The sequence below is a fragment of the Haemaphysalis longicornis genome, unplaced genomic scaffold (assembly GCF_048455015.1).
Source record: "Haemaphysalis longicornis isolate Haplotype H1 unplaced genomic scaffold, Haemaphysalis longicornis Haplotype H1 scaffold_2, whole genome shotgun sequence".
NCBI classification, from domain to species: domain Eukaryota; kingdom Metazoa; phylum Arthropoda; class Arachnida; order Ixodida; family Ixodidae; genus Haemaphysalis; species Haemaphysalis longicornis.
In genome coordinates this window covers 205,612,110-205,631,606 of record NW_027526295.1, presented here as the reverse complement: position 1 = coordinate 205,631,606, position 19,497 = coordinate 205,612,110, and the positions used below count along the sequence as shown (strand labels likewise).

The following is a 19,497-nucleotide window of genomic DNA, read 5'->3' as shown; positions in this document are numbered from 1 at the left end:
GCGCTAGCCGGTAAAGGATTCCCGGCTCAACAGGTCCGACAAAATCGGACGACGTAAAATGTGCGTTTACAAAAATAACAGCAGGCTCGAGTGATGGCTCTCTCAGTGCGTACTCACTGCATGCCGAAGCCGGAGCTCCTGTGCAGCGCGACCGAGTATCCGAAGTGGCTGCCTGCGGGGCCTCGAAGGAGCACGGGGAAGTGGGTGTCCAGGTTGAAGCCCGCGGCCCACGGCACGGCCAGCAACAGGGTCCACCACAATATTAGAGGTCGCGGCGCTGAAGAAGGTTGGCATGCCATGCAGCCCGCCGGCCGTGAAGTCGCCTGTTCCGGACGGTGAGCCATTATTGCGCCCGATGCACGGAGTTCTTTCTGAGGGCAGCGGACCACGGTGGCTACGACATGCGATGGAAACCGCGTGCTACGCCTGCTGATCGCGGCGCAGTCCATTAATAAATGCCGTGACGATAAGAACCGCGCGCTCCTCCGGGCACACATCCGTCACTCGCGACATCCGGCGGCAGTGGCGTGGTGGTTAGTCATTTTACGGTCTCGAAGGCCCGACCCCACTAACGATACGAGGGACAAAAGCGAAGCGACTTGTCCGCGACACTCAATTCACTATAACAGAATAGACTCTGGACCGTTTGGTCTCGACCGATTTTGATGGCCGATTTTAATGGCCGCCAGGGAGACTGACACCGCGTGATTTCCAGACGTCTTACTTTGCCGAAGAAACAGGAAATTATCATGAATCGGGACAGCACGCCAACCAAAAAGTGTAAGTGTATGCAGAGCGCGTAATGTTCAGTTGACTCCAGCGTCCCCGTTGTGCCGTAAACGGCTGCTATGCATTACGTTATCTATTGAGGAAATGCATTGGAATGATGAAAAAATGTCAAGTTTTGTTTGATAGTGGGCACTTGCAGCCTAATGACATGAACTGTAAAGTGAAAGCTTGATGAAAAGCGGGTACGAACTTGGAGCATATAATAATAACAATCAATATCTGGACGTGCACATTTCTAACGTTTTCTTTTGTTTTGAAAAACTTAGTATGGTTTACTTCCGATGTTACTCATGGTCTCTATTCATACGAATGCAAGAGTTGTGGGGAGTCACGGAAAAGGGCTGATCTTCATTACATGATATGGTCCGGTTCCGTTACGAAAAATGACCCCCACAGCAGTAGGCCAAAGCACCTTTCATTCAACATAAGTACAATGGAGCAGTGGGAGGCCGAGCTACTCAGCTGTGACATGGCTACACAAACCCGGCTCGTCCAGATGCCACGACCGTCGCCAGGGAACAAGAGCTCCTGAGCGACGGCTAAGGAATAAAACCGCTAAGCAATGGCCTACCTCAAGCAAGTCTACCAGGGGCGGGCTGTTAGACTGGCAAATATATTAGTGACAAAGACGGGAGCCCGTATAACCGCACTAACCAAATGTTGCGGCGATCTTTCCGCGATCATCGGCGCGTTCTCCAAGTTAAGATGGTATATACTTAATCAAACTTGCCGTTCACATTTTAAGTGAAGAATATACTAGGAAACACCGGGCCGTTCGTTTTCTCCATATATTATTTTGCTTCACGTATCCGTAGTCACCCTTGTGGACAATATTTGAATTGAAGGAGAAAAATGAATGCGTTCGCGTGGAGTGCCTGTTCGCAATTTCCGAGGGAAATATGATCTCGCAATTTTTGCTGAGAGTGGGATAAGGGTACGGGAATGCCCGATTAGCGGTCCGTTAAAATTGTGCAATGTCTTGATAGGTGAGATGTCGTGTGAGAGCTGCGTGATCTTAGGGGCTCGGTTGGTCAACTCGCAAATCTATTGATGGGCGAAGTTGTTGCCATTTACAGATGAATGAGAACACCGGGCCGTTCGTTTTCTCCATATATTATTTTGCTTCACGTATCCGTAGTCACCACCGGGCCGTTCGTTTTCTCCATCTATTATTTTGCTTCATGTATCCGTAGTCACCCTTGTGGACAATATTTGAATTGAAGGAGAAAAATGAATGCGTTCGCGTGGAGTGCCTGTTCGCAATTTCCGAGGGAAATATGATCTCGCAATTTTTGCTGAGAGTGGGATAAGGGTACGGGAATGCCTGATTAGCGGTCCGTTAAAATTGTGCAATGTCTTGATAGGTGAGATGTCGTGTGAGAGCTGCGTGATCTTAGGGGCTCGGTTGGTCAACTCGCAAATCTATTGATGGGCGAAGTTGTTGCCATTTACAGATGAATGAGAACACCGGGCCGTTCGTTTTCTCCATATATTATTTTGCTTCACGTATCCGTAGTCACCACCGGGCCGTTCGTTTTCTCCATCTATTATTTTGCTTCATGTATCCGTAGTCACCCTTGTGGACAATATTTGAATTGAAGGAGAAAAATGAATGCGTTCGCGTGGAGTGCCTGTTCGCAATTTCCGAGGGAAATATGATCTCGCAATTTTTGCTGAGAGTGGGATAAGGGTACGGGAATGCCTGATTAGCGGTCCGTTAAAATTGTGCAATGTCTTGATAGGTGAGATGTCGTGTGAGAGCTGCGTGATCTTAGGGGCTCGGTTGGTCAACTCGCAAATCTACTGATAAGCGAAGTTGTTGCCATTTACAGATGAATGAGAACACCGGGCCGTTCGTTTTCTCCATCTATTATTTTGCTTCATGTATCCGTAGTCACCCTTGTGGACAATATTTGAATTGAAGGAGAAAAATGAATGCGTTCGCGTGGAGTGCCTGTTCGCAATTTCCGAGGGAAATATGATCTCGCAATTTTTGCTGAGAGTGGGATAAGGGTACGGGAATGCCTGATTAGCGGTCCGTTAAAATTGTGCAATGTCTTGATAGGTGAGATGTCGTGTGAGAGCTGCGTGATCTTAGGGGCTCGGTTGGTCAACTCGCAAATCTATTGATGGGCGAAGTTGTTGCCATTTACAGATGAATGAGAACACCGGGCCGTTCGTTTTCTCCATATATTATTTTGCTTCACGTATCCGTAGTCACCACCGGGCCGTTCGTTTTCTCCATCTATTATTTTGCTTCATGTATCCGTAGTCACCCTTGTGGACAATATTTGAATTGAAGGAGAAAAATGAATGCGTTCGCGTGGAGTGCCTGTTCGCAATTTCCGAGGGAAATATGATCTCGCAATTTTTGCTGAGAGTGGGATAAGGGTACGGGAATGCCTGATTAGCGGTCCGTTAAAATTGTGCAATGTCTTGATAGGTGAGATGTCGTGTGAGAGCTGCGTGATCTTAGGGGCTCGGTTGGTCAACTCGCAAATCTACTGATAAGCGAAGTTGTTGCCATTTACAGATGAATGAGAACACCGGGCCGTTCGTTTTCTCCATCTATTATTTTGCTTCATGTATCCGTAGTCACCCTTGTGGACAATATTTGAATTGAAGGAGAAAAATGAATGCGTTCGCGTGGAGTGCCTGTTCGCAATTTCCGAGGGAAATATGATCTCGCAATTTTTGCTGAGAGTGGGATAAGGGTACGGGAATGCCTGATTAGCGGTCCGTTAAAATTGTGCAATGTCTTGATAGGTGAGATGTCGTGTGAGAGCTGCGTGATCTTAGGGGCTCGGTTGGTCAACTCGCAAATCTATTGATGGGCGAAGTTGTTGCCATTTACAGATGAATGAGAACACCGGGCCGTTCGTTTTCTCCATATATTATTTTGCTTCACGTATCCGTAGTCACCACCGGGCCGTTCGTTTTCTCCATCTATTATTTTGCTTCATGTATCCGTAGTCACCCTTGTGGACAATATTTGAATTGAAGGAGAAAAATGAATGCGTTCGCGTGGAGTGCCTGTTCGCAATTTCCGAGGGAAATATTGTCACGAATAAAGGTAGAAAAGCAGTATTTACTGGGTTTGAAAGACCTACAGACGGCACCGAAGCTGACGCACAACCAAAGCTGCCGTGGTAGCACCTTAGCCTCTTCTTCTTCTCAGACCCCAATGTTCAGAAAGGCACATACCCAAACAGGGAGATTGTCCCAGGCATGCGGCATTACCCCCTCCCCTGAGAAAGCATCGTCCCGATGCAGCGTCCCAAATGATTGTCCCGAGAGTCGTACCGCAAACATAGCAGTTCAAGATTCAGTCGAGCGGGTATAGTACGGCTTCATTCGGGCTACGTGGACGACGTCGGATTGTGACGTGGTGCGAGTAGAACGTACCGTGCCCTCAGGAAGAACTTCGTAGTTCACGTCGCTTGTCTGGCGCAGAACCTTGTAGGGTCCAAAGTAGCGACGCATCAATTTTTCGGAGTAACCCTTCCGGCGAACAGGGCTCCACACCCAGACGAGGTCTCCTGGTCGATATGTAACCTCCCTGTGATGCGCATTATACCTCCGGGCATCGTTTACTTGCTGGCATCGAATGCGCTGGCGAGCCAGCTGCCGGGTGGCCTCTGCACGCTGTGCGATTTCTTCGGCGTCTGTGGTGACGACAGAGCACTCGTCAGGTAAAAGCATGGAGTCCAACATTGTCAGGACGTCTCGACCATGCACCAAGCGAAACGGGGTAAACCTTGTTGTTTCCTGCGGCGCCGTATTGTAGGCGAAGGTCACGTATGGTAGTATGGCATCCCAGTTTCGGTGGTCGACGTCAACGTACATAGAGAGCATATCGGCAATGGTCTTGTTTAGCCGCTCCGTTAGTCCGTTCGCCTGCGGGTGGTAGGCGGTTGTCCTCCGGTGGCTTGTGCAGCTGAGATGTAATACTTCTTTAAGAAGTTGTGCTGTGAACGCAGCTCCCCTGTCCGTGATTACAACTGCCGGAGCACCATGACGAAGGACGATGTTCTCGATAAAGAACTTGGCAACTTCTGTGGCCGTGCTTCGGGGAAGGGCCTTTGTTTCACAGTAACGCGTTAAGTAGTCCGTAGCGACGACGATCCATCTGTTGCCGGAGGATGACAAAGGAAAAGGCCCCAGAAGATCCATACCGATCTGCTGAAACGGTAATTTCGGAGGGTCAACCGGTTGGAGTAGACCGGGGCGCTTTTCGGGCGGAGTTTTCCGCCTCTGGCAGTCTCGGCAAGTTTGTACGTACTGCTTGACATCAACCGCAAGTTTCGGCCAGTAATACCGTAGACGTATGCGGGCTAACGTACGGGCGAAGCCGAGATGTCCGGAAGATGGTTCATCGTGACAGGCTTGCAGAATTTCTGCACGCAGTTGTCTTGGTGGAACGAGCAAGTATGTTGTTTCCGTGGCATCGAAATTTTTTTTATACAGGATGTTGTTACGCAGACAAAATGATGTACGGCCGCGTGCGAAAGATCTGGGTAGCTGAGAAGTACATCCTTCGAGGTAATCGATGACTGGGCGAAGTTCTGGGCATTTCGTTGGTCTTGAGCAAGGTCAGAAGGAGTGACGGCTCCAAGAAAGGCACCATCATCGTCTTCCTCGGTCGAGATTTTATCGATTGGGGCGCGGGAGAGGCAGTCTGCGTCGCTGTGTTTACGGCCAGACTTGTAGACGACACTGACATCGAACTCCTGTAGACGGAGACTCCAGCGAGCGAGACGTCCAGACGGGTCTTTCAGGTTGGCCAACCAGCACAGAGAGTGATGGTCAGTAGCCACCTTGAAATGTCGTCCATAGAGATATGGCCGAAATTTGGTGACGGCCCACACGACAGCCAAGCATTCCTTCTCAGTGGTAGAGTAGTTGGCTTCGGCGCGTGACAGAGTACGGCTCGCATAAGCGATAACCCGCTCTACACCATCTTGCCACTGTACAAGCACTGCACCTAACCCGATGTTGCTTGCGTCAGTATGCAGTTCAGTGTCAGCATCCTCGTCAAAGTGACCGAGCACAGGTGGAGTCTGCAACCGACTTTTCAGTTCATCGAACGCTGCACACTCTTTTGGGCCCCAACTGAACTGCACATCGTTCTTTGTTAGGCGAGTTAACGGCTCCGCTATATCGGAAAAGTTCTCCACAAAGCGACGATAGTACGCGCAGAGACCGAGAAAACGGCGTACGGCGTTTTTGTCGCTTGGAGTTGGGAAAGCAGCGACAGCAGCTGTCTTGTCGGGGTCAGGGCGGACGCCTTGGAAGCTGACGAGGTGGCCCAAAAACTTCAGCTTTTCGTACCCAAAATGGCACTTCTCTGGTTTTAACGACAGTTGGGCGGATCGGATGGCCTCAAGAACTGCCCTCAGACGCACTAGGTGCTCTTCGAAGGTTCTAGAAAACACTACCACGTCGTCCAAATATACAAGGCACGTCTGCCACTTTAGTCCAGATAGAACAGTGTCCATCATCCGCTGGAAAGTGGCGGGAGCGGAGCACAAACCAAACGGCAGGACCTTAAATTCGTAGAGGCCGTCCGGAGTAACGAAAGCTGTTTTTTCGCGGTCTCGTTCATCTACTTCAATTTGCCAATAGCCACTGCGCAAATCAATGGACGAGAAAAATCTAGCATGGCGCAACCGATCCAACGAGTCATCAATACGCGGCAAAGGATACACGTCTTTCTTCGTAACTTTGTTAAGCTTCCGGTAGTCTACGCAAAAACGAAGAGTACCGTCTTTCTTCTCAACAAGGACGACCGGGGATGCCCAAGGACTTGTCGACGGCTGGATGACGTCGTCTCGGAGCATTTCTTTCACTTGGCGACGAATAGCCTCACGTTCTTTCGTTGAAACTCGGTAAGGGTGTTGGCGAATTGGTCGCTCGTGTTCGTCGGTGATGATGCGATGCTTGGCGATGGTTGTTTGTCGAACTTTAGATGTTACGGCAAAGCAGTCGCCAAACGAGTTAAGAACATCGCGAAGCTGTTGCTGTTGCGACATCGGCAGTTCAGGGTTTACGTCAATTTTGGCGACCTTCTCCGATTCCTTCTGCGTGGACAAGACTCCTAGAACAAGATTCTTTTCTTCGTCGCTTACTGCGTCCAGGTATGCAACTGCTGTTCTGCGTGATAAATGCTGGTGTTCCGGACTGAAGTTCGTAAGCAGTATTTCTGTTCGTTGGTTGCTGATGTCCACGAGGCCACGGGCTGCGCAGACCTGTCGGTCGAGCAGAAGGGAAACGTTTTGTTCGGCGATACCGCAACTGACAGGTGATTGCTCGCACTCAACAGTAACGAACATACTGCTTCGGGGAGGTAAAGTAACAATCTCGTCGCAAATTCGCAGCGCAGGCCTGGAGAGGTCCCTCTCGTCGTCGACTGACAGAGGGTTCGAAAATGTAACCAAAAGACTCCGCAAGTCGATCACGGCCCCGTATTCGCGGAGAAAGTCCAAACCGAGTATAAGTTGTTTTGAGCACTCCCGCAGCACGGCAAAACAGCCGGGGAAAGTTGAATCTTGAATTTGAATTCGGGCGGTGCACACACCAGTCGGCACAACAAGGTGGCCACCAGCTGTGCGGATTGGCGGTCCACACCATGGCGTCGTTACTTTACGCAGCTTGGACGCGAGTGACCAGCTAATAACAGAATAGTCAGCGCCGGTATCGACGAGAGCTGTTACCGAGTGGTTGTCGACGAGGACCGGGATGTCGGCAGAAAGAAGTTCGTTCGCTTCAAAAAACGTTCGATTTCGGTGGTCGTCATGCGGATGTCGTTGCGTCGGTGGAGGTTCTTGAGCCTTATGCGCAGCGGCCTCACCCCCGGAGGTCGCTGGGTTTAGTTTCCCCGGTGTGGGCTCGGAGACCGGTTCCCGCCAGATCGAGGAGAGCCGGGACGGATCGGTGATGAGTACCTGCGAGGGGTAGGCGTTCGGGATTGATGAGTAGCGGGCGAAGTTGACGTCAGCTCGTGGGCGGAAAGGTACTCCTCGATTTCGCGGGGTCGTTCTCCGTAGCGCGGTCGAGGTGCGTTCGGCGAGAACCCGCGAAGTCCCAGGCGGCGGTAAGGGCAGTGACGGAACACGTGGCCTTCTTCACCACAATGGTAGCACAGGGGCCGATTGTCTGATGTGCGCCACATGGTCGCTTTCCGTTCGAGACGTCTTGGTTCATACCGTGTGGCCGGGTTCAACGTGCGTCCGAACGGCTGTGTCACAGTTGGTAACACCTGGGGCGGTGCCGAGGTCGGCGTGCGCAGCACGTCCGTGTAAGTGCGATGTTCCGCTGTTGGAGCCAGCACAGGATACACATCCGTGTACGTTCGAACAGGGCTTGCAACATCGGCCGGTGCCGCGGGTGCCATTGCTCGCCGAACTTCGTCTCGCACTACGTCGGTAAAGGCAGCGAAAGTTGGTCGACAGTCACCCTGCTGAAGAAGCCGCAGTTCCTCACGCACGACGCTCCTCACGAGCTCCCGGAGAGCGTGTTCATCGTTGACCGCTGAACCGCAGGCGGCCACACTGCCTTGACGCCCGTACTGCATGTTGCGCTGCTGCAGGGCCCGCTCCATTGAGGTCGCTTCCCGAACGAAGTCAGCAACCGTTGTTGGCGGGCTGCGTACAAGGCCAGCGAATAGCTGTTCCTTCACACCCCGCATCAGGTGGCGAACCTTCTTTGCTTCACTCATACCAGGGTCAGCTCGGCGAAACAAGCGCGTCATGTCCTCGACGAACATAGAGACGCTCTCGTTTGGTTTTTGCGCCCTGGACTGTAGAGCAATTTCGGCCTTTTCCTTCCGCTCGCTATTTTTGAAGTCTTCGAGCAATTGCCGCCGAAACTCCAACCAGCTCGTAAATGTAGGCGCATGGTTTTCGTACCACGTCTGTGCCGAATCTCTGAGTGAGCAGTAAACGCTTCTCAGCTTACGTGTGTCGTCCCACTCGTTGAACGCAGCGACCCGATCGAAATGATCGAGCCAGTCCTCGACGTCTTCGAAGATGTCGCCGTGGAACGGCCGCGGTGTGTGCGGCAAATGCACTACCAGCGGCGAGAAGGCTCCGCTGCCCTGAGTGGTTTGGCAAGCCGTAGTGGTTGTCATGACGCGAGGAGGCTTCACCAGCAGGCCAAATTCTGGTGGTAGACCTCGAATGCGGCGACTTGACTTGTGCACTGGTGTTGTCTCCAGATGACACTCGCGTGGGTCGGTAAACTCGCCTGGTTCAAAGTGCATGGGATTACCCCGCACCTCCACCACAATATGATCTCGCAATTTTTGCTGAGAGTGGGATAAGGGTACGGGAATGCCTGATTAGCGGTCCGTTAAAATTGTGCAATGTCTTGATAGGTGAGATGTCGTGTGAGAGCTGCGTGATCTTAGGGGCTCGGTTGGTCAACTCGCAAATCTATTGATGGGCGAAGTTGTTGCCATTTACAGATGAATGAGAACACCGGGCCGTTCGTTTTCTCCATATATTATTTTGCTTCACGTATCCGTAGTCACCACCGGGCCGTTCGTTTTCTCCATCTATTATTTTGCTTCATGTATCCGTAGTCACCCTTGTGGACAATATTTGAATTGAAGGAGAAAAATGAATGCGTTCGCGTGGAGTGCCTGTTCGCAATTTCCGAGGGAAATATGATCTCGCCATTTTTGCTGAGAGTGGGATAAGGGTACGGGAATGCCTGATTAGCGGTCCGTTAAAATTGTGCAATGTCTTGATAGGTGAGATGTCGTGTGAGAGCTGCGTGATCTTAGGGGCTCGGTTGGTCAACTCGCAAATCTACTGATAAGCGAAGTTGTTGCCATTTACAGATGAATGAGAACACCGGGCCGTTCGTTTTCTCCATCTATTATTTTGCTTCATGTATCCGTAGTCACCCTTGTGGACAATATTTGAATTGAAGGAGAAAAATGAATGCGTTCGCGTGGAGTGCCTGTTCGCAATTTCCGAGGGAAATATGATCTCGCAATTTTTGCTGAGAGTGGGATAAGGGTACGGGAATGCCTGATTAGCGGTCCGTTAAAATTGTGCAATGTCTTGATAGGTGAGATGTCGTGTGAGAGCTGCGTGATCTTAGGGGCTCGGTTGGTCAACTCGCAAATCTATTGATGGGCGAAGTTGTTGCCATTTACAGATGAATGAGAACACCGGGCCGTTCGTTTTCTCCATATATTATTTTGCTTCACGTATCCGTAGTCACCACCGGGCCGTTCGTTTTCTCCATCTATTATTTTGCTTCATGTATCCGTAGTCACCCTTGTGGACAATATTTGAATTGAAGGAGAAAAATGAATGCGTTCGCGTGGAGTGCCTGTTCGCAATTTCCGAGGGAAATATGATCTCGCAATTTTTGCTGAGAGTGGGATAAGGGTACGGGAATGCCTGATTAGCGGTCCGTTAAAATTGTGCAATGTCTTGATAGGTGAGATGTCGTGTGAGAGCTGCGTGATCTTAGGGGCTCGGTTGGTCAACTCGCAAATCTACTGATAAGCGAAGTTGTTGCCATTTACAGATGAATGAGAACACCGGGCCGTTCGTTTTCTCCATCTATTATTTTGCTTCATGTATCCGTAGTCACCCTTGTGGACAATATTTGAATTGAAGGAGAAAAATGAATGCGTTCGCGTGGAGTGCCTGTTCGCAATTTCCGAGGGAAATATGATCTCGCAATTTTTGCTGAGAGTGGGATAAGGGTACGGGAATGCCTGATTAGCGGTCCGTTAAAATTGTGCAATGTCTTGATAGGTGAGATGTCGTGTGAGAGCTGCGTGATCTTAGGGGCTCGGTTGGTCAACTCGCAAATCTATTGATGGGCGAAGTTGTTGCCATTTACAGATGAATGAGAACACCGGGCCGTTCGTTTTCTCCATATATTATTTTGCTTCACGTATCCGTAGTCACCACCGGGCCGTTCGTTTTCTCCATCTATTATTTTGCTTCATGTATCCGTAGTCACCCTTGTGGACAATATTTGAATTGAAGGAGAAAAATGAATGCGTTCGCGTGGAGTGCCTGTTCGCAATTTCCGAGGGAAATATGATCTCGCAATTTTTGCTGAGAGTGGGATAAGGGTACGGGAATGCCTGATTAGCGGTCCGTTAAAATTGTGCAATGTCTTGATAGGTGAGATGTCGTGTGAGAGCTGCGTGATCTTAGGGGCTCGGTTGGTCAACTCGCAAATCTATTGATGGGCGAAGTTGTTGCCATTTACAGATGAATGAGAACACCGGGCCGTTCGTTTTCTCCATATATTATTTTGCTTCACGTATCCGTAGTCACCACCGGGCCGTTCGTTTTCTCCATCTATTATTTTGCTTCATGTATCCGTAGTCACCCTTGTGGACAATATTTGAATTGAAGGAGAAAAATGAATGCGTTCGCGTGGAGTGCCTGTTCGCAATTTCCGAGGGAAATATGATCTCGCCATTTTTGCTGAGAGTGGGATAAGGGTACGGGAATGCCTGATTAGCGGTCCGTTAAAATTGTGCAATGTCTTGATAGGTGAGATGTCGTGTGAGAGCTGCGTGATCTTAGGGGCTCGGTTGGTCAACTCGCAAATCTACTGATAAGCGAAGTTGTTGCCATTTACAGATGAATGAGAACACCGGGCCGTTCGTTTTCTCCATCTATTATTTTGCTTCATGTATCCGTAGTCACCCTTGTGGACAATATTTGAATTGAAGGAGAAAAATGAATGCGTTCGCGTGGAGTGCCTGTTCGCAATTTCCGAGGGAAATATGATCTCGCAATTTTTGCTGAGAGTGGGATAAGGGTACGGGAATGCCTGATTAGCGGTCCGTTAAAATTGTGCAATGTCTTGATAGGTGAGATGTCGTGTGAGAGCTGCGTGATCTTAGGGGCTCGGTTGGTCAACTCGCAAATCTATTGATGGGCGAAGTTGTTGCCATTTACAGATGAATGAGAACACCGGGCCGTTCGTTTTCTCCATATATTATTTTGCTTCACGTATCCGTAGTCACCACCGGGCCGTTCGTTTTCTCCATCTATTATTTTGCTTCATGTATCCGTAGTCACCCTTGTGGACAATATTTGAATTGAAGGAGAAAAATGAATGCGTTCGCGTGGAGTGCCTGTTCGCAATTTCCGAGGGAAATATGATCTCGCAATTTTTGCTGAGAGTGGGATAAGGGTACGGGAATGCCTGATTAGCGGTCCGTTAAAATTGTGCAATGTCTTGATAGGTGAGATGTCGTGTGAGAGCTGCGTGATCTTAGGGGCTCGGTTGGTCAACTCGCAAATCTACTGATAAGCGAAGTTGTTGCCATTTACAGATGAATGAGAACACCGGGCCGTTCGTTTTCTCCATCTATTATTTTGCTTCATGTATCCGTAGTCACCCTTGTGGACAATATTTGAATTGAAGGAGAAAAATGAATGCGTTCGCGTGGAGTGCCTGTTCGCAATTTCCGAGGGAAATATGATCTCGCAATTTTTGCTGAGAGTGGGATAAGGGTACGGGAATGCCTGATTAGCGGTCCGTTAAAATTGTGCAATGTCTTGATAGGTGAGATGTCGTGTGAGAGCTGCGTGATCTTAGGGGCTCGGTTGGTCAACTCGCAAATCTATTGATGGGCGAAGTTGTTGCCATTTACAGATGAATGAGAACACCGGGCCGTTCGTTTTCTCCATATATTATTTTGCTTCACGTATCCGTAGTCACCACCGGGCCGTTCGTTTTCTCCATCTATTATTTTGCTTCATGTATCCGTAGTCACCCTTGTGGACAATATTTGAATTGAAGGAGAAAAATGAATGCGTTCGCGTGGAGTGCCTGTTCGCAATTTCCGAGGGAAATATGATCTCGCAATTTTTGCTGAGAGTGGGATAAGGGTACGGGAATGCCTGATTAGCGGTCCGTTAAAATTGTGCAATGTCTTGATAGGTGAGATGTCGTGTGAGAGCTGCGTGATCTTAGGGGCTCGGTTGGTCAACTCGCAAATCTATTGATGGGCGAAGTTGTTGCCATTTACAGATGAATGAGAACACCGGGCCGTTCGTTTTCTCCATATATTATTTTGCTTCACGTATCCGTAGTCACCACCGGGCCGTTCGTTTTCTCCATCTATTATTTTGCTTCATGTATCCGTAGTCACCCTTGTGGACAATATTTGAATTGAAGGAGAAAAATGAATGCGTTCGCGTGGAGTGCCTGTTCGCAATTTCCGAGGGAAATATGATCTCGCAATTTTTGCTGAGAGTGGGATAAGGGTACGGGAATGCCTGATTAGCGGTCCGTTAAAATTGTGCAATGTCTTGATAGGTGAGATGTCGTGTGAGAGCTGCGTGATCTTAGGGGCTCGGTTGGTCAACTCGCAAATCTATTGATGGGCGAAGTTGTTGCCATTTACAGATGAATGAGAACACCGGGCCGTTCGTTTTCTCCATATATTATTTTGCTTCACGTATCCGTAGTCACCACCGGGCCGTTCGTTTTCTCCATCTATTATTTTGCTTCATGTATCCGTAGTCACCCTTGTGGACAATATTTGAATTGAAGGAGAAAAATGAATGCGTTCGCGTGGAGTGCCTGTTCGCAATTTCCGAGGGAAATATGATCTCGCAATTTTTGCTGAGAGTGGGATAAGGGTACGGGAATGCCTGATTAGCGGTCCGTTAAAATTGTGCAATGTCTTGATAGGTGAGATGTCGTGTGAGAGCTGCGTGATCTTAGGGGCTCGGTTGGTCAACTCGCAAATCTATTGATGGGCGAAGTTGTTGCCATTTACAGATGAATGAGAACACCGGGCCGTTCGTTTTCTCCATATATTATTTTGCTTCACGTATCCGTAGTCACCACCGGGCCGTTCGTTTTCTCCATCTATTATTTTGCTTCATGTATCCGTAGTCACCCTTGTGGACAATATTTGAATTGAAGGAGAAAAATGAATGCGTTCGCGTGGAGTGCCTGTTCGCAATTTCCGAGGGAAATATGATCTCGCAATTTTTGCTGAGAGTGGGATAAGGGTACGGGAATGCCTGATTAGCGGTCCGTTAAAATTGTGCAATGTCTTGATAGGTGAGATGTCGTGTGAGAGCTGCGTGATCTTAGGGGCTCGGTTGGTCAACTCGCAAATCTATTGATGGGCGAAGTTGTTGCCATTTACAGATGAATGAGAACACCGGGCCGTTCGTTTTCTCCATATATTATTTTGCTTCACGTATCCGTAGTCACCACCGGGCCGTTCGTTTTCTCCATCTATTATTTTGCTTCATGTATCCGTAGTCACCCTTGTGGACAATATTTGAATTGAAGGAGAAAAATGAATGCGTTCGCGTGGAGTGCCTGTTCGCAATTTCCGAGGGAAATATGATCTCGCAATTTTTGCTGAGAGTGGGATAAGGGTACGGGAATGCCTGATTAGCGGTCCGTTAAAATTGTGCAATGTCTTGATAGGTGAGATGTCGTGTGAGAGCTGCGTGATCTTAGGGGCTCGGTTGGTCAACTCGCAAATCTATTGATAAGCGAAGTTGTTGCCATTTACAGATGAATGAGAACACCGGGCCGTTCGTTTTCTCCATATATTATTTTGCTTCACGTATCCGTAGTCACCACCGGGCCGTTCGTTTTCTCCATCTATTATTTTGCTTCATGTATCCGTAGTCACCCTTGTGGACAATATTTGAATTGAAGGAGAAAAATGAATGCGTTCGCGTGGAGTGCCTGTTCGCAATTTCCGAGGGAAATATGATCTCGCAATTTTTGCTGAGAGTGGGATAAGGGTACGGGAATGCCTGATTAGCGGTCCGTTAAAATTGTGCAATGTCTTGATAGGTGAGATGTCGTGTGAGAGCTGCGTGATCTTAGGGGCTCGGTTGGTCAACTCGCAAATCTATTGATGGGCGAAGTTGTTGCCATTTACAGATGAATGAGAACACCGGGCCGTTCGTTTTCTCCATATATTATTTTGCTTCACGTATCCGTAGTCACCACCGGGCCGTTCGTTTTCTCCATCTATTATTTTGCTTCATGTATCCGTAGTCACCCTTGTGGACAATATTTGAATTGAAGGAGAAAAATGAATGCGTTCGCGTGGAGTGCCTGTTCGCAATTTCCGAGGGAAATATGATCTCGCAATTTTTGCTGAGAGTGGGATAAGGGTACGGGAATGCCTGATTAGCGGTCCGTTAAAATTGTGCAATGTCTTGATAGGTGAGATGTCGTGTGAGAGCTGCGTGATCTTAGGGGCTCGGTTGGTCAACTCGCAAATCTATTGATGGGCGAAGTTGTTGCCATTTACAGATGAATGAGAACACCGGGCCGTTCGTTTTCTCCATATATTATTTTGCTTCACGTATCCGTAGTCACCACCGGGCCGTTCGTTTTCTCCATCTATTATTTTGCTTCATGTATCCGTAGTCACCCTTGTGGACAATATTTGAATTGAAGGAGAAAAATGAATGCGTTCGCGTGGAGTGCCTGTTCGCAATTTCCGAGGGAAATATGATCTCGCAATTTTTGCTGAGAGTGGGATAAGGGTACGGGAATGCCTGATTAGCGGTCCGTTAAAATTGTGCAATGTCTTGATAGGTGAGATGTCTTGTGAGAGCTGCGTGATCTTAGGGGCTCGGTTGGTCAACTCGCAAATCTATTGATGGGCGAAGTTGTTGCCATTTACAGATGAATGAGAACACCGGGCCGTTCGTTTTCTCCATATATTATTTTGCTTCACGTATCCGTAGTCACCACCGGGCCGTTCGTTTTCTCCATCTATTATTTTGCTTCATGTATCCGTAGTCACCCTTGTGGACAATATTTGAATTGAAGGAGAAAAATGAATGCGTTCGCGTGGAGTGCCTGTTCGCAATTTCCGAGGGAAATATGATCTCGCAATTTTTGCTGAGAGTGGGATAAGGGTACGGGAATGCCTGATTAGCGGTCCGTTAAAATTGTGCAATGTCTTGATAGGTGAGATGTCGTGTGAGAGCTGCGTGATCTTAGGGGCTCGGTTGGTCAACTCGCAAATCTATTGATGGGCGAAGTTGTTGCCATTTACAGATGAATGAGAACACCGGGCCGTTCGTTTTCTCCATATATTATTTTGCTTCACGTATCCGTAGTCACCACCGGGCCGTTCGTTTTCTCCATCTATTATTTTGCTTCATGTATCCGTAGTCACCCTTGTGGACAATATTTGAATTGAAGGAGAAAAATGAATGCGTTCGCGTGGAGTGCCTGTTCGCAATTTCCGAGGGAAATATGATCTCGCAATTTTTGCTGAGAGTGGGATAAGGGTACGGGAATGCCTGATTAGCGGTCCGTTAAAATTGTGCAATGTCTTGATAGGTGAGATGTCGTGTGAGAGCTGCGTGATCTTAGGGGCTCGGTTGGTCAACTCGCAAATCTACTGATAAGCGAAGTTGTTGCCATTTACAGATGAATGAGGAGGCGTGTGCAGAATGACAATAACATGCGTTAGACGATAGCGCTAAAGTAGCCGAAATCGTTGGGGCCGTGCTTTTCCAGAAGAAACTTCGCCAGGCTGGGCGAGCATCTGTGATGGTGATTTGTTTAGAGGGTTGAGTGAGGGTCAAGACAATGGTGGCGAATTCTTCGGCGTCCGGAAGTCAGGTCGTCTGTGTAGACGCGCATGCGGATAAGTTGCTTCTGGATGTTGCCACTGCAGCCATGCATTGATTGATTGATTGATTGTAGGGTTTAACACGCCGACGCAACGCAGGCGATGAGGCGCGCCGTAGTGGAGGGCTCCTGATTAATTTTGACCACCTGGGAATCTTTAACGTGCGCCGAAATCTCGTACACACGGCCGTTTTTGCTTGTCGCCTCCATCAGAAAAGCGGCCGCCGCGGCCGGGAATCGAACCCGCGACCTTGTGCTCAGCAGCGCAACGCCTTAGCCACTGAGCCACCGCGGCGGGTGCAGCCATGCATGGTTTTGTTGTCAGCATAGCAAGCTGCATCTGTGTAGGATACGACGGAGCGAATGGCCTGTAGGCACACGTGGGTGTGGCTGTTCGCTCGGGATGAAGGTAGAATTCCTCGGGAGGACTCTGACTGAAATATGGGGGGATCCGCAGGTGGGCCCGTTCCAAGCGCGTCGTCGTCTGCTACTGTGCTTCACTCTGCTGTTTTTGCCTTTCTTCTCAGCGAGACTAATTCCGAACTAGCTAGAGCGGCTGAACCAGAGACCACGCTTATCGTAGCGGTTGCTGTACGTGCCAACGAAGAGCGCGCTAGCAGGATAGTATGCACAAAGGACGGCAAGATAACATGTGATAGAAGGCTTCAGTGCAAGTACTGAGATACAGCTTGTTTTGAGGTACCGGGATGTCTGAGATGTTTCCTCGAAATCAGAAAAAAAAAAAACATGCAGATACAGGGATGCACTTATTAAAGCAATTTAGCGAAGTATCAGTGATTTTTAAAATGTTTACTCTGCGGTCCTATGGAAATACATTTATAGATGTAGCTTGATGCAGACATTGGCTACGCACTGGAAGTTAAACATGTGGATCCAGTTGCTAACATAATTAAATTCTAGCGTGCGAACTCATATTAACAAAGAAAACAAGCACATGCGCGCAAACGTGGACTCATTTTTTATTACAAACTGTTCACCATCAAGAAAACTGCGATAACCACACTTTAGTTATGCGGCTTCTCAAGCAGATTTTTCGAGGATCGCCAAATTGGTGCCAGGATTATTGCACTTTTTGCATTGAGGTATTGCATTATTTGTATAATATGCACACGCGACATTTTTTCCTAAGCAACAAAATTTATTTATCGAAGGTGCTACTGAAAAGTTAAAAAAAGTTTCGTTGACTGGAACGAAAAGGTTCTTGTCACAGCGAGAAACAATCGCCTATGTGGGTTCGGAAACCAGAATTATTCGGACATGCTGCTTGTATAATTGTGGCGTTTAAAAAAAACAATTGGTGTGTCTATGGGACCCTACAATCACTTCCCCGTTATGGGGGATTACGAAATCCTATGGAGGTGTCGTCGATAATACCTTAAGCATCAATCGAAAATATTCACAACTGAACGTTCATCTTCCTTTGCATGCATGCATTTAAAAAGAAAGAAGAAAAACCGTGGCGCAAACTAGACGTGGACGAAGTCTAGTTTGCGCCACGCTTTTTCTTCGTTCTTAAAGTATGTACCAACTAGCTCAGCAACAAGTTTTGTTAACGCATTTATCAAAGTTTTGTTTTATATCTATGCATTATTTCATTTCTAGGCTTAAACGCACTTTTTTTCAAGTGTTTAGAATAAATCTGCTGATACAGAAAGAAAACCAACTTTTGTAGACGTGAGAGGATATCGCGAAATAAACATTTTATTACCGTTATCAAAAATACAAAGGCAATTCAGAATTTCAGAAGCAAGTAACGCGTGTCTTGGCACAAACAACTATTTGCACCATTTCTTGCGCGGAAATGCGTACGATAAAATACGATAATCAATTTACCGAGATTCCTACGTTTGGTTCAGTATGGTATAATCTATATAGACAAAAGGTATTTCACTACTGAATACAGAACAGTACTTCAAATAAATCTGGATATAGAAATACAGATACCAGAAATTGTCTTGAAGTAACTGCTCCAATATTTCAATTTTAAGGGTTTTGACTATAGCGAACACATGATAGTGCTGTGTCCTGTTACGTTCCTTTATGCCACTGGTGCCGTGTTCGCCCCTGGGAGTACTTACGGTGTCACGTGAAATAAGTGTAAAAAGTGAAATAATGTTGCGAATTGTTTTTCCGGACTCAAACTTAGGCATGATGTCGCGGTGTGGATTGCGTGACAATAACGCGTTGAAGAGTACCGCCAAGTGAGTAGGTGTACACATTTGAGCCAGATCCACCTAACGCGAACTTGAGAAACAAGCGGAAGTTTGTTACCGGACCTAAATGCAGCGCCGTCAGAGCTATAATATGATACATTTTACATGTCAGCTAGGGGTAGTTTATGGCCACAAGTAACTAAAAATTATGCTGTGAATTTGAGCAATAGTAGGGAATAAATTTGGATTTGGCTCATATTGAATTGAAACACTCAATTTGATACTGAATTATTGTGAAAACTTTATTTAAATTGACTTTCAGGCATTATGCGATTGAGTTTTGGTGAAAAAGGCATTAGAAGTATGCAACAGGGCTTCAAGAACCGTAGAACTATTTCAAGAAGAGAATCGAAGTCCTTTGGTTCCATTAGCTGGTCTTTTCAAATTCTTCCCTAGGATAATTATCTTGCGCACGCCTCAAGGCTGTAACGAACTAAGCAAGCTCTTCATTGCTCGGCCACGAATTTTCAAAATTCTTCACAAGAAGGCTGCTCATATCTTATTCACCTCGATGAAGTGGTTCGTACTCTCAGAGCGGGTAGGAGGGGGGGATTTGCCAGGGCTTGTAAGCGGCGACTATTTAGTTCAGTAGTGAAATGGTAAATATAAGAGTAAAAAGGAGAAACTGAAACTAAAGCGTGGCAAACTGTTCGCATGGCGACGCAGTGAAACATCCCCCTCGCGAGGGGCACGATCAAATGCAGAGCATTTCCGGGGGCGCACGACGTTAAGTAGTTTGAGTTACGTTAATGTTGTTGCACTTGTGGCAACTGCTGACGAGAGAGCGCTCATCAGCAGTAATTTGAATGAGTCAATGATATAGGGCGCGTTCGTAGCGTCCCAT

The 19,497-nt window shown here is 47.9% G+C and overlaps 1 protein-coding gene across 1 annotated transcript in view; it reads right to left on the bottom strand.

Annotated features, from left to right (window-relative positions):
• The window catches only part of LOC144169809 (integrin alpha-9-like), a 106,625-nt gene extending 106,165 nt beyond the window's left edge, over positions 1 to 460 (bottom strand). The window contains exon 1 of the mRNA XM_077699168.1: positions 118 to 460. Coding sequence (XP_077555294.1) covers positions 118 to 449 — 332 coding nt within the window. The 5' untranslated portion in view covers positions 450 to 460. The remainder of the gene's footprint in view (positions 1 to 117) is intronic.
• Positions 461 to 19,497: the final 19,037 nt, after the last annotated feature.